General features: G+C 32.8%; 1 protein-coding gene across 2 annotated transcripts; it reads left to right on the top strand.

The window, feature by feature from the left end:
- Positions 1–2,304: 2,304 nt before the first annotated feature.
- On the top strand, positions 2,305–12,670 carry LOC105339480 (dual specificity mitogen-activated protein kinase kinase 1). 2 transcript variants are annotated; one of them, XM_011445063.4, is made up of 11 exons: positions 2,305–2,536; positions 3,777–4,014; positions 5,514–5,660; positions 6,781–6,858; positions 7,028–7,079; positions 7,423–7,547; positions 7,928–8,117; positions 8,602–8,687; positions 10,774–10,835; positions 11,255–11,300; positions 12,111–12,670. In XM_011445063.4, exons 1-11 carry the CDS (start codon positions 2,424–2,426, stop codon positions 12,207–12,209), a joined length of 1,236 nt encoding a protein of 411 aa, XP_011443365.3. In that variant the 5' UTR covers positions 2,305–2,423; the 3' UTR covers positions 12,210–12,670. The 2 variants fall into 2 exon arrangements, with proteins under 2 accessions (XP_011443365.3, XP_011443360.3); XM_011445058.4 differs by lacking the exon at positions 8,602–8,687 and adding an exon at positions 9,354–9,451 and having other exon boundaries at positions 12,111–12,347.
- The last annotated feature ends 1,826 nt before the right edge of the window (positions 12,671–14,496 follow it).

Raw genomic sequence — 14,496 nt, 5'->3', positions numbered from 1 at the left:
ATTTTACTATGTGAAATTATTCATTTTAAATTTTCAAGAAAATAAATCTTTAACCAGCAAACTGACAATTTCCTCATATATGTATAGGCCTATATATAGTATATCGATGTAGTTTATTTTTACAGGTAATTAATTTTGCGTTTCCATTTTCAAAGAAAACTCAATGTATGTAGATGTAGCGTGCCTAAATCTTCCACTTTGGGAATCATAACGTAAACCAAATCTATATAGCTTTATCGGCTTTAATTTACATATGACATGATAAATAATAACAGTTCGTATACATTAATTGATAATGTAATTCAATCTTTTTGAATTAAATTACAAGCACTATATCGTTCCAATAGTCATCCAACAGTTCCTTCAAAAAATTATCACAAACATGCAATTGTGTAAAGTTCAGAGCGATTTGCACTATCACTGAAGGACAAAAACTTCTTGAGAATGTTTTTCTTCATCTGTTTTTTCACCATGCTAACTTCATCACTTGTTCCTGAACACTGCATACTTTGTCCCTGATCTTCTCTTTCATATGCAACTGGTGATGGATTTCTTGTTGCTTTTCTGTCGCGGCCTGCCGACACAAGCTTGCTCTTGGTGCTAGTCCGGAATAATCCTAACGACCTCCTTCTTTGTCCACGTGATTTGCAGCTGTTATGCTCTTGTGTTGCACTGGAACTCCTTCCGAATCCAGAATCTTCTGAATTTTCAGATGAATGGACGAGAGTGGAGGATGCCACAGGAGGGGTCCTTAGACTGGAGCGACATCTACCGTCTAGGAAAGTGGAGGATGCCACAGGTGGAGTTCTCAGACTGGAGCGACATCTACCGTCTTTTGAAGTGAATTTAGTCACTTGAGGGGTCCTTAGACTAGAGCGACATCTATTATCAATGAAAGTGGAGGATGCAACAGGAGGAGTTCCCAGACTCGGGCGACGACTACGATGTTTGGATGTAGAGGAAACCAATGGTGGAGTCAGCTGCCTAGAGCGACATCTGTCGTCGATGGCAGTGGAGGTTGCCACTGGAGGGGTCCTACAGTCCAGAAATGTGGAGGACGCAAGCGGTGAAGAGATCTTGAAGCTGTTGACGGCAGTCATGTAGTGGCTTGATGTATCAACCTCACTCCCTTCTACAACCCTGGAGACAACGGAACTGTCATCTGGTCGTTGTTGAGAACTTATCATGAAACAACCGTAGACAAATCGGGACATCTCCTGGGGAAGTTCCATGCTGTCTTCTGATTCGCAGTGGCGACACATGATGAATGATGAAATCGAGAGTTGCTATAAGTGAAATCAGTGAGTGAAGATTCTTTGAGGAATTTTGTTTATGTTTCAGTTTGCTGTTGTTCTTGTATTTATATCATGTATGAAAGTCTCTCAATTACCGGTCAAATACCGAAATGACAATTGGTGAGATTACCTGGAGATTATAATGGAGAGATTAAGGTGCCCTCGTTATCGTCTCATTCCAGGGGAGACGGGCGAGTCGCACAATTATCATTATCACCAAGTTAATTGGTACAAGGGGAGATAATTTTGTCCGTTTCATTGATTTAACCATTTAAACAATGATATTTATTTACTGTTTAACAAACATGGTATATCTGTTTATAAACAGATAAAGGCAGTATATATTTGTAATGTTTTCTTTTTTTAAATGGCATACAAAATTTATTATGATTGTCCTTCAAAAATTATAACATACTTGAATAAGATAAAGATACCTTGGAAAAAATCAGCAACACCCTTGACCACATGTATACTACTCCATATATATAACTGTGGTCGTTAAAAAGGGCAACAACAAAATTCAGGGTTTGTATCCCCTTTGCTCTCAACACTGAAAAAAAAAGAATTATATTTCTTCTTCCAGTAATGTGCCTGGCACCAAGGTTGGGCATTATCGCACATCGCGTATATTTTACTAGAACACATTGGTAACATGTTTCAAGTTTTTATTTAAAAAACATTATTGATTACAAAAAAAAAATCTTATAATCAAAAATGTATATAGCATCCAGAGACATAAATAACGTGTTATTTATAACTCTGATAGCATCACATGTACAGCTGATTAATTTTTTTTAACTAAAAAATAGTTATAAAGCATATCAAAAGTTGATCTTACTGGCAAGTAAGATTTTTGATTGAAATATGTACAGATTGATTTCTCTCATTATTAAGAGGATTAATTAATAATTTGATTATCAGATTTCACGTAAGGCATAAAATTTAACCTACGAGGGACAGATAACTCAAATCGGAAATTTTTTGTTTGCTTCGACCGTGTTAGCATTTTTCCAAATACGTCACATCCGCTTATATTAGGAATGAAAATTAGGAGCCGATATGTCAAATTGCTAGTGTAGTTGTGTTTTTACCTTCGTTTCAACACATTCCCGACTTAAATGCACGTATATGAGTGAACATTCTGTCACATCAAAGATGAAGAAAAACATGAAAGGTCTGACCCTGCCTGGAGGAGACATCGCTGCCCCTCCTGCGGCAGTACCCACTGGAGATCATATCGAGTATGTATATTCTGTCGTATCAATACTACAATGTCTTTATTATACATGTACGTTTTGTTGTTGTGTGATGTTATGAAATAGTTTATTACGTGAAAATGGAATGTTCTAAAGTTGCATTTTACTGTGTTATGCAGTTATGATACCGTATAATTTAAACACACGTGTAATCATTTTTTTTATTATTAATTAATGTTAAGTACCTAAGATTATGAGCGTTTTCTAATATTTCAATGACCTTACCACACAGGAGTTTTTGCTGATTCACATTTATAATGAATATTTTAATAATGATTACAAAGGCATGCTGTGATGATGTCATACAGTATTCAAAATTTATGATTATCTTAAAAGGGACCAAATGAAGACAACATCAGTCCAAAGTTCTATATGAAATTCTTATTTATAAGAATTTGTTTATAGTCATAGATTTCTTAAGTGTATTGTGTGTATGCAGCATATATGGACATTGGACAAGAGATTATTTTCTTAAAATGTATATATACACCAATGCAAAATATTAAATTGTCAAGTATTAATCATCCAGGTTAAAGTTGGAAATTTTAAAGTAATCATAGAATTATTTAGCGATAACCATGCAAGTTTTAAAAAATCTTGACCTACAATTCATAGTGACAGCTATTATCACCATTCCAGACCCTCGATCCCTTCCATTTACACGAAGCACCAAATAGAAGAAATAATTTCCATCCTTTACTATCCCAAGTCTGTTTATGAGCTAGTCAGTGTCAGAATATTTTAACCTAGACTGTCTTTATAAAAAAAAAATGAATTCATTGTGAAAAAACAGTGTTATAAAATGTAAATCAGACTGTCTCTAAATTTGCTAGTCAAGCAATTGAGATAATAATAATTTGATATCCCTAAAACTGGATATAACACTTTATATAATGACCAACTGTTGCACTCTTGTAATTGATATTTTATTCTTCAGTCTTGTGAAAATGGAATTTTTATTTGCTGGAATAAATGTTTTAAAAAATGCATAATTGCTGAGTTTAATCTTTTACCTTCTAAAGTTTATGTACCAAAATACTTCTTTTTTTAACAACCTGTATTGTAGTTATATCATTACTGTAGTTAGACTGATATTTTGCATTTTATAAGAGAATGAGAGGAAACATTTACAATACATATGGAAAAGTATCCTTCTTCACAATCATTTTAACTCAAGGATGCCCGTTTATTACAAGATTGGTATTGAATATTCTCTGTATTACAGAAAACCTAATAATGAAATCAGCGGCATAGACCTGCAGGATTTACAGCAGAAAGTGAAGGAGCTAGATATTAATGAACAGCAGAGAGAGCGCCTAGAAACATTCCTGACCCAGAAACAACAAGTTGGGGAGCTGACCCAGGAAAACGACTTTGAAAAGCTTGGGGAACTGGGGGCAGGGAATGGGGGTGTTGTTATGAAAGTCATTCACAAACCCTCAGGAATCATAATGGCCAGAAAGGTAAAACTTGCCATTCTCTTAAAGAAACTTCCCAATGATAGTACATGTACTCCCTCTGTAGTATATAGAATTATTGATGTATAAACAGGTACTATTGGCACAGGTAATATGCATTTATAATGATTGTAGTGTACTAATTCTTGATGAGATACATATAAGAGCACCTGTCAAAAGTTATTATGACTTTATAAAAGCTGTAATGGTGTGTTTTTACATAATTTTTGGATATACGTACTTCCTTACACCATTGATGAAAAATTGTCAAAATGCACATTGGATTTTTATTCAAGAGAATTTAATCAGTCATAAACAGCTGTAAGCATGGAGTGCTTGTGTTCTGAAAGACCTTGAAATACTGGTATCTTTGTTGTATTGATAACTTTCCCATGCAATCAATATTGAAATATACACCCCGCAGGTGCCACTATTGATTGGCTAGTCTCTCACCCTGTGATGTTTCTGTTAACAGTATTAATTAGTTGTAACAATTACACAAACACAGTCTTGGCTGATTGAAGCTACAATGAGCGGCTAGTGGCAAGTGCATTATTTACCCAGGAAGCATTTGAACTGCTTTCTTGTAGTATTTGCAGGTGACTTGTGTAAGTTGAAAGCTACTTGAGGTCTTGCAGTAAGACTCGAGAGCTGTAGAACAAGGAAATCAATTTTTGTTGATATATTTAGCTCCTTTTATCACTGTATCAGACATCCTGGTCCAATAATGTATCGGAGTGGCTTCAATATTTTTAGTCAGAATTTGTAATTGTGGTCTTGATTATTACTTTGAGAAGAATTTGAACAATTTCTGATATTAGACACCTTCAATGGACATTTAAATCTGATGCATGCCCACTATGAAATATTTTAAATGCCGTTGGTCATGTGATTTGTAATGGAATAGCATGTGTGGGAGCCATTGACCGCCTACCACACTGTTTGTTTAAATCTGACATCAATATTTTCACCTGCATGTAGTTGTAAACATGTCATGGTGATCAGTGATGTAATATATATAGAGCACAGAGGATCTTTTTTTTTTTAATAATGTTTGCAGCTTAATGAGCCCAAGGAGTTCTAATCTTTTTTATCTGTTTAAATTGATTTTCTCAAGGAAATTAAATGCTTCAAATTATTCTGAAGGAGTTTTTTCATATGTCAGTAAATTTGGTTACTGGTAGAATATAGAGTAGCTTGAATAAATAACTTCATCATTTATGTTGCTAAATTACTTTTGATGGTGATGTTACCATTTGGATTATGAAGCAGCCAAAGCCCGAAGAAAAGTATAATTTACATCACTTTGGCTTTTCCAAATGGCTTTTGTACACAATAGTTAGATTAATTTAGCAAAATGCTCTCCGATCTAGTAACAACTGAGACACAATGCAAAGCACTTTTCTGATCATTATAGTAATAGTACAAAACTAATATGTAAAGTTGAGAAAGAGATACCGGTATCATTAATAAGGGATTAACAGATTTGTCTTGTAACATTTCAGCTTATCCACTTAGAAATCAAGCCAGCTGTCCGCAAGCAGATAATCCGTGAACTGAAAGTTCTCCATGAGTGTAACTCTCCATTTATAGTGGGCTTTTATGGTGCTTTCTACAGTGAAGGAGAAATTAGTATTTGTATGGAATACATGGTGAGCAAAGTGGGCTTTACCACAAACAAATAAAAGTATACCAATAAAACTAGAAGCCAAGTTTCAAAACAACATTTAAAGGGGCATGGTCACGATTTTGGTCAAATTCTATTTTTATGTTTTGATTATTTACAATGCTTAAGAATTGGATTTCTAATGATCAAATAAAATGAGTCATTCGTAGAGTTATAAGCAAGATACAGGGCTCACAATTCTTTGTCATGTAAACAAGGCTCGTGCCCTGTTTCTGTTTACAAAAGTTCAATATACCAGTAAAAATTCTTTTTCCAGCTTATTTGTCTATCTTTTTATTTATTTTAAGCATAGATAAACAGTTCCTAATGTTTAAAACATTCGTTTAAGGTTTAAAACTGAAATTATTACTTAAACGTTCAAAATGTAAACAAACGCTTTGTTTACATAGAGAAGAATTTCAAGCTCTGTAACTCGCTTATAACTCAACAAATGACAATCAAAAATCGGTCGCTTATTAAAAATGCCTTTCTGAAACATTGTAAACATTAAAATCGGAAAATTATTTTTTAACGAAAAATCGTGACCATGCCCCTTTAAGTGCGGATCCAAATTTTTTTTCAAGGGGGATGGGTCATCGGGATAGTTGTGTTGGCCAAGGGGGTGGGATGAGAAGGGGAGGGTTTGGACCCCTTTATTTATGGAAGTTGGCCACACCTTGTTGTAGTGAGGGTACTTTGTAATTTTCATGTACATAGAGGTCAATCTTAGTTACACAACCTCTGCCAATGAAAAAGAGCAAAGTTTCTTTTTATCTTAAAAAGGCTTATTTTTTGAAAGTTCACCGACTGAATTGTTGGATATATGACCAAAAAATGACAAATAACATTATTGACCCCTTGACAGCCAGTACTCTTAACATGCCAGACATGAAATCAAATTTATTTAGAAATGATGTTTAAAAGATAAGAAAATATTGCAAGTGCTTATATGATTATGAATATTAATATATTTATTCAGTCAATTTCTATTTTACATGTTATTTATTTGAATTTTTAACTTAATTAATGTAGAACCCAAGTATCAGGAAACCTTGATTGCTGTTAGTAATTGTTTTGTTTCAAATTCTCTGCAAATTTTCCTGTAGGATGGCGGCTCATTAGATCTGATATTGAAGAAAGCTGGTCGAATTCCTGAACCAATCTTAGGAAAATTAACAGTAGCGGTGAGTATGACAATGTAATATTGGCGTAAGGCTGCCAAAGATGTAATGTTGAAATCATTTATTACACAGGGAACTAAGTTTGTATTTTTTTTATATGGATGCAGGCACTAGGCTTCCCTTGATAAAATTATTGATTCTAATATCTGGATACTTCTTATCAATCTTTCAGGTTTTAAAAGGATTAAGTTATCTCAGAGAAAAACACCAAATCATGCACAGAGGTAAGTGACAACGACATTGAAGCAGTAATTGCTGTAATTGATTTCTTCAATTCCATGATAATGCCAGAAAGAAACTAAAACACACAAAAAATCCAGCAATCATTGAAAGCTCAATAACCAAGAGCAAAGGTTTTATTAGCTGTTTCAGTCCTTTTTTGTTCTAATTTAGGCATATGGTATTTAAGTATCACTTTCAAAAATGACAGAACACTATCCAAGTTTGAAATTTATAGCTGTACATCTAAGTCAGGCTAGAAAAAAATCATTACATGAAATTTGATGTTAAAATGGTTTTTTTCCTATTTTGAATTGTTTTAATAAGTTAATGTGATTGATATTGTAGATGTTAAACCTTCCAATATATTAGTCAATTCAAGAGGTGAAATAAAGATCTGTGACTTTGGAGTAAGCGGACAGTTGATTGATTCTATGGCCAATTCATTTGTTGGAACAAGATCCTATATGTCAGTAAGTACTAGTGTCCAATATACTGAGAATGATGAAAGTAAACAGGTAAACTGTCCAAAATCAATTCCAGTTAATATGGACATTAAATCATGTGCTCATGTGCTACGAACCTTTAAGGTTTACCGGTAATCATTCTTCAAAGAAATATTAAAATACAAGTACATATGCCATAATGGGATAGAATCAGTTGATAGTTTTTTATTATTTGAAAAGTAATCAGAATTTGAAAAGGTGAACTTGAAAACTTTCATAGTAAATGTGATATGGAAAATTTAAAATATTACAAGTTTATCCAAGCAGAAATAGTTGGTAAGGGGGAAATTCTCCCACTTAGTAGCTTTGAAAGGTTAAAAGGTACGTAAGCTGTTACACAATTTTAGCCGGAGCGCCTACAAGGGACCCACTACTCTGTGCAGTCAGACATCTGGAGCCTGGGACTCTCCCTGGTAGAGATGGCCATCGGTCGCTACCCCATCCCACCCCCCTCCCCCGAGGACCTGGCCAGTATATTTGGAGAGGAGGCTATGGCTGAGCACATGGAGGCTGCAAAAACTGGCAAACCCCTGAAAGGTTGGTAATGGATGATTAAGTGGAACCTATGGCTGTAAAAGTGACCTTGTTAGTTTGAATCTTTTGAATATTTTAATTTTACCAAATTGACAACATACTGTAAAAATGAATTATTTATCAAATGATGAAAGTTGTATTCTAGTGCAAGATACGTACAATGTAATAAGCTTTGAATTTGTTTACTGCACAGGACTAAAGACATTTGATGGTAAAATCCATGTACTTATGTATAACAGTTAAATGTATGAAGTATATTAAGAGTCTTGTATAATTTCAGAGATATTGACCAGTTCATGTAAACTTTATGTAAACTTTAAAGACATCTCAACTATAATGACACAAGACCTATCACTGTTTGCTATGACCGTGGACCTAGAGTTGTGTGCCTCTAGGTACATACATCTTCACGGTCCACCATATGTTGTAGCTCCCTATCACTACGCCTTCTCTCTCAAGCTCTGTCACTTCAGTGTCCTATTTTCAGGGTGTCCTGGAGATTTTCAGGTTCTCACAGGGGATGGCCCATTACCAATGGCCATCTTTGAACTACTTGAATACATTGTAAATGAGGTAAAACAAGAGAGCCGGTCACTATTAAGTCTACCTGTATGCTGCCTATAGTACAAATCACAGTGCTTTTGTTCAAAAAAGCTCAAGCAACTTGGTCACATTTGAAAGTTTTTGTTGATTGTTTTTTGTCACAGCAGCATGAAGTAAACCAAAGATATGAGTTGTTTCAAATTGTGTTCATTGGATTTCCAAAATGAATTGTTTTGGAGCTATTTTAAACAAGAGCTGTGGTTTAAAACAGTACAAAAGCTTATACCAGCTGCTGATCTGTAATGTGTGCATTTCATTATGTTTTATATTTCTCCATTTTTCATATACATATTTTAATTTTTTCCTTTTTTTTCAGTGCCATATTTTTGGTTTAATGGATGATTCATTCCTATATACATTTATCACATTTTAATGTCATAAAAGTGCATTATCAAAATTTTAAGTTTTTCACTTTAAAACTTAAGTTAATTTTATCTATCAAGAATTCTCTGTAGAATTCAATCAAGAATACTACCTTTGAGTTTCCCTTCACTGGTGACAATTCTTGGTTTGTGGTCATTCATTTCCCATCCCACATGGCTTTCATGATTTAATTTGCTTGTCACATGACAGTGGACTATGCAATAACATAACTGTAAGTCTGTGCTCATTCTGTGCTTGTTTTATGCATTTTAGGCTCAGACAGAAATAGTTTTAGCTTTCCTGGTCCGCCTGGCACTGATGGCCCTCGACCCATGGCCATTTTTGAGCTTTTAGATTATATTGTTAATGAGGTATGTGTAGGAGTCGACTGGTTTTAAATCATTTTATGCAGTGTTTGAAAAAAGATTTGTTATTAAGTGTAACAAGAAATGTCAATTCGTTAGTGTTGTAACTAATGTAGTTGTTAGACATTAACATATGATATACAATTTAATGAGTTAGCTGAACATATTCAGGAGTTACACAGATATATGTCTGGTTGTTGCTGTATGAAAACACCAAAAATAGGTTTTCTCATTTAGGGTTTGGCCAGTAAAACAAAAACTATAAGGAATCAAGTCATCAAAACAATTTTCACCCAAAAAAATCTGCATTCACAATACATGTAGTTTCTTTTTTAAATTAACAAGCACTAAATACAATTGGAAATTCAAGCCTGTGAGAGAAACTGAGACCTATTAGCCTTTTTTCCCAAAATTTTTTTTATTTTATTACACCGTAGTTTATCTGTTGAATTAATTTTTGCTGTAAAGTCATTGCCAATTTGGAAACATTTTTCAAGTTTTGAGCGGTGGTTTACAATGTGAGAGATTTCTCTTTTATTTTAAAAAAGATTTTTTTGGTACTTTTTTTTTTCTTGCTTGTTAAAACGTAATAACACCTAGTTAATAAATAATAGTCCACGTTTCGTGTGAAATGTATCATATTCTGAGTTCAGCACCCTTGAAATTATAAGACCCTTGATTGACCTTTTATTTCCTAATTTTTGTTGTTTTGATTTAGTTTAGTGAATGTGCTTTTTGTATGATTATAAATTTCTATATGTTGTTAAGTGCATTTCATAATAAATATTACACATGGAATTCCACGGTTGGCATGCGAACAGTATCTTTTGTAACCTGACAGTCATACACTCGCCACTAATTACAGTATACAGAGCATTAACCAGATAAATCTACAGTATACGTAACTAAAAATTAATGTACATTGATATTTAGTAACAAAGTGTATAGATAACTCCATATACTGATAAAAACAATCACTTTGCACATTAAGGAATGAAACAAAATGAATTTGCATGTAAACCCACATTGAAGGCTTAAAGCCGTACAGCTATTAGTAATTTTGTAAAGGGTGACGCAGGTAAGCTTAATGCTATGAAAAGAAAAAGAGCTTCTATTCAATAGATTTAGTGTCAAACATTTTCATATAAACTTTGAAGTTTACTTTGAAAATAAAAATCTGGAATGCTTTGCAATTTTTCATAAAACCTGATTTTTTGACTCTCAAAAAGAATATAATGCTTTTGAATTAAGCAGCTTCCAAGATCATAATAAACATGTACCAGTGATTGAGAATGTTGCATGTATTTATTCCTGTGTTCATTTTCTAGCCACCTCCAACTCTACCCAAAGGGAAATTCTCAGACCTCTTTATAGACTTTGTGGAGAAATGGTAAGTCCACTGTTGGGCTTTTAAAACTAAGATTTGTTTAGGGGATTATTTGACATGTCATTTTAGTTTTGGATCTAGCTATGAAAAAAAAATCATCAATGGTAAGGAAAAGATAGCATTTGTAACAGCACTAGAATCTGTTTAACATGTAATTCATTTTCCTGCCTTTTAAAATTACCATAAATGTTAGTTGCAGTTTATGTTTTGAAAATTCCTATTTGTTTCAAATACTAGTAATAAAAATATCTTTAAGTGTATATTGCTTCATTTTTAATGGTTATACTGATTGGAAAGAAAATACTTGTTAGGGAAAACAGATGTTTACTACATATTTTTTTCTTTCATTAAAATTTACCAATATAGGAATGCAAGCATAGACTCAAATATTATGATAAACAAGGAATTTCTTGTTATTTCAGTTTGAAGAAAAAGCCGTCAGACAGAGCTGACCTTCAGTCATTAATGGTTTGTACCCGGAATTCATTCCAAGTCACGAAATATAAAGCATATTTTCTCTATGAACTAGAGTTATTGTCCTTTTTATTCGCTGTTATTGACTCAGACATCATTTCACATTATTCTGATTAAAAAGGTTTTTATTGAGTTTACAGTTTAGGGTTACCATAACTGTTTTTAGTTTTGAAAATTCTCTAAATAGCAACCAATTATTAGTTATAATTTGATGAGTTTTAATTTAACTTTTTAGAATGATTTTTTTTTTAATTTTTACTGGTGTGATGGTGTAAAAGCAGCTTTCAAACGTTTATTTGGAATTATGAATTTCTAGTTTATGTAATAAATTAATTATTTACTTTTATGAATAGAATATGCAGGTTTGTGCAGCTACATCCAGGAAAGATGGTTTTCACATTGCCCTTTGGGCTTTGTGAACATATTCACCTTAGAAGATTAAATTATTGTTTAGTGTTTAAGTCTAGTTCTTATCTTCTTTAAATTATCAATTGCATATTTGTATAACAAATCAAACACACCAATACATGTAAATGATGTGCTCTTAAGATTTCGGTAGTGATGAACTGCCTTCATATAGACTCATTTCAACTTATTTAAATACACAATATCAGGTCATATTTTCAATAGAATATTAAAAATGGTTAAAAGTTTATACAATATTTACTTTTAGAGACAATATTGTATAATTTGATAGCGAAACAAGTTCAGCTTTGAAACATATAAACCACAGTGTTGCTCATGCATTTGACATGTTGTGTCCGAGAGTTGTTCTGACTAATAGACATTCACTGTGTATTGTAGAATCACCCATTCGTGACAAAGTCAGAAGGAGAGGACATGGACATTGGAAACTGGGTTTGTAAAGTGATGAACATCAAACCGGAACAGAAGAACAGCTAAAGAACAAGCATTCCAAGCCAGCAAGGGAAAGCACTATGCATTCATGGTGTCTCTCAATGGTCTATACCTTTCTCTTCCTCCAATTTTTACAAATCTTGTACAGTCTGTGGTTGCTGAGTTTGTTTATAATTTGCTTCAAAGTGTATGTCAGAAAACATTTTCTTGATAATGGTTTTCTCCACGAACGCAAGTGTTCTTTCCCACATACATTCTAAAATATGTCTGGGGTTTTAGTAATTTGTTAATCAGATATGCAAAGGAAAGGAATTCAGGTAGAAATTTTTTTGTAACTGGGCATTAGGTTATCAGAGTAAAACAAAGTTAAAATGTAAATCTCATCTAAAATATATTCCTACCTACGCAAAATAGTTTGGAAGCATTGGAGGATTTATTGAATGTATCATTGAACATTGGTGACGAACATCTCCCGACATAGTGTGTTAGTACCTATAGAAAAGGATGTGTTCATGTCATCTGGTAGTCTATTAATTTATTTAGAGTTTCATTTATGATCAGCCATTTTTAATGAGCACACAATTTCACTTTTATTTTAGAGTTCACATTTTTGACAATGCCAGTGTGGAATTATTGTTCTTTGAGATATTTTTGTGCACTTGAGTTAGAGAGTTGTTGTATTATAGATACACTGAAGTACAGTGAGATCATTGCTCTAACCTATACATAAACATGCAGTGCTTGTGTGTGATATTACTAAAACAAAAATAATAGTAATCAAATCATGTTTAGCATATGATGTATAGATAATTACTTTGAAAATGTTAATGAAGATCATATATGTAATAATAATTATGATTACAATTTTGGTACATGTGTAATGTGTATTTAGATGATGAGGTCAGTTACTCCAATATGGATAAGTAGTTAAATGTGAAATTCACTCTGATTCTGTGATTATTGGGAGATGCTAATGATATACATACGTGATGTATTCTTATATACATTTGTAGATTTAGATACAAACACTGAACCAAAACAAAAAGGAGTTCATGTTCTTGTCCTGTGAGAATTTTCTCTGCTTCGTATCACATAGTTCAATCAATGCTGGGTTTTTTTAAGTGAATATTTATATTGTTTGCAAATTTAGACCAAATGTAACTCCCATATGTACATGTACTGTCAAAAGATTTGGAATCATTAAACCAATTTCTTCTACATAAGGAGCATATTTTTGTAATTTGTGTGTCAAAGAATTAAATAAAGCAATAAAAATGTAGAATAGCTCTACAATCATACAAATTAAGCTGCATTTTTCAGCACTCAGTATTGTTTAAATCAAATCATTGGTTACATTACAACATTAACACTGCTTATGTTCATGTTAAACACCCTTTTTTCAAACAGTGGATGTATGTACGGTACATATAGCCCACTGGAGAATATATGAATAACCTTATAACTCTATGGGAAAAATTTGTCAGTTTGTAGAATTATAAAAGGTGTAGAAATCTCTTTACTAATTTTGAATGCTTATATCAACTTAAGTATATTAATATATTACAAAATTTTGTGAGAAGTAATAAGACTAAGCAACGTCAGTAGTCAAATGATGCAAGAAATGAGATGAACCGAGTAGTAAAATGTTAAAACTTTTGTTTGGTATCAAGTATTTTCATAGAAAGTTAGAAAATAAGATAAATAAGTCTAAATTTGTGTGTGATAGAAAAACATATCACACAAATAAAACATATTATTTTCTCCCTCGTTTCACTCCTCTGAAAATAAATATTTTCTTGACAAATTTATTGAAAAACAAAACAGATTTTTAGAATTGGTGCGTTCATTACAAATCACATTAAATATCCATTCAACATACAAATAAACGACAACACAAAAATATTAGTTGATCTCAAATAGCATATTTGGGTCAGGCGGGTAGGGATAGCCAAAGACACAACCTGTAGTGCTTTGTAACGAAAATCGCATTAGTCGAATATTCCCCGGTAAATCTATTTATACTGAGCGCGAAAGCTTGTGCATGAAATAACCAGTCTTGAAGTAAACCAGGTAATACGAAAACTGTTGGAAATTAACGAAGTTAAAAACGTAAAGAAATAAATTTATTTTTGTGTGATAAAAACTGGTTCGCAACTAAGATGTGCAATGAATATATAATTTTCGCGTGACAAGGATATGATATTTCAATGCTCATTATATTTTGTTGCACAAAAGTTTCACAGAAAGTAGTGCAGAATCTTTAAGTTAATCTTGATGTGTGGTACGTTCTTGTTATTGTTGGGATCCCACCCACAAACCTTAATTATTGCAT

Source organism: Magallana gigas, chromosome 6, assembly GCF_963853765.1.
Source record: "Magallana gigas chromosome 6, xbMagGiga1.1, whole genome shotgun sequence".
Classification (NCBI taxonomy): Eukaryota; Metazoa; Mollusca; class Bivalvia; order Ostreida; family Ostreidae; genus Magallana; species Magallana gigas.
The sequence above is the reverse complement of the archived record's forward strand: the minus strand, read 5'-3'. Positions and strand labels throughout refer to the sequence as shown.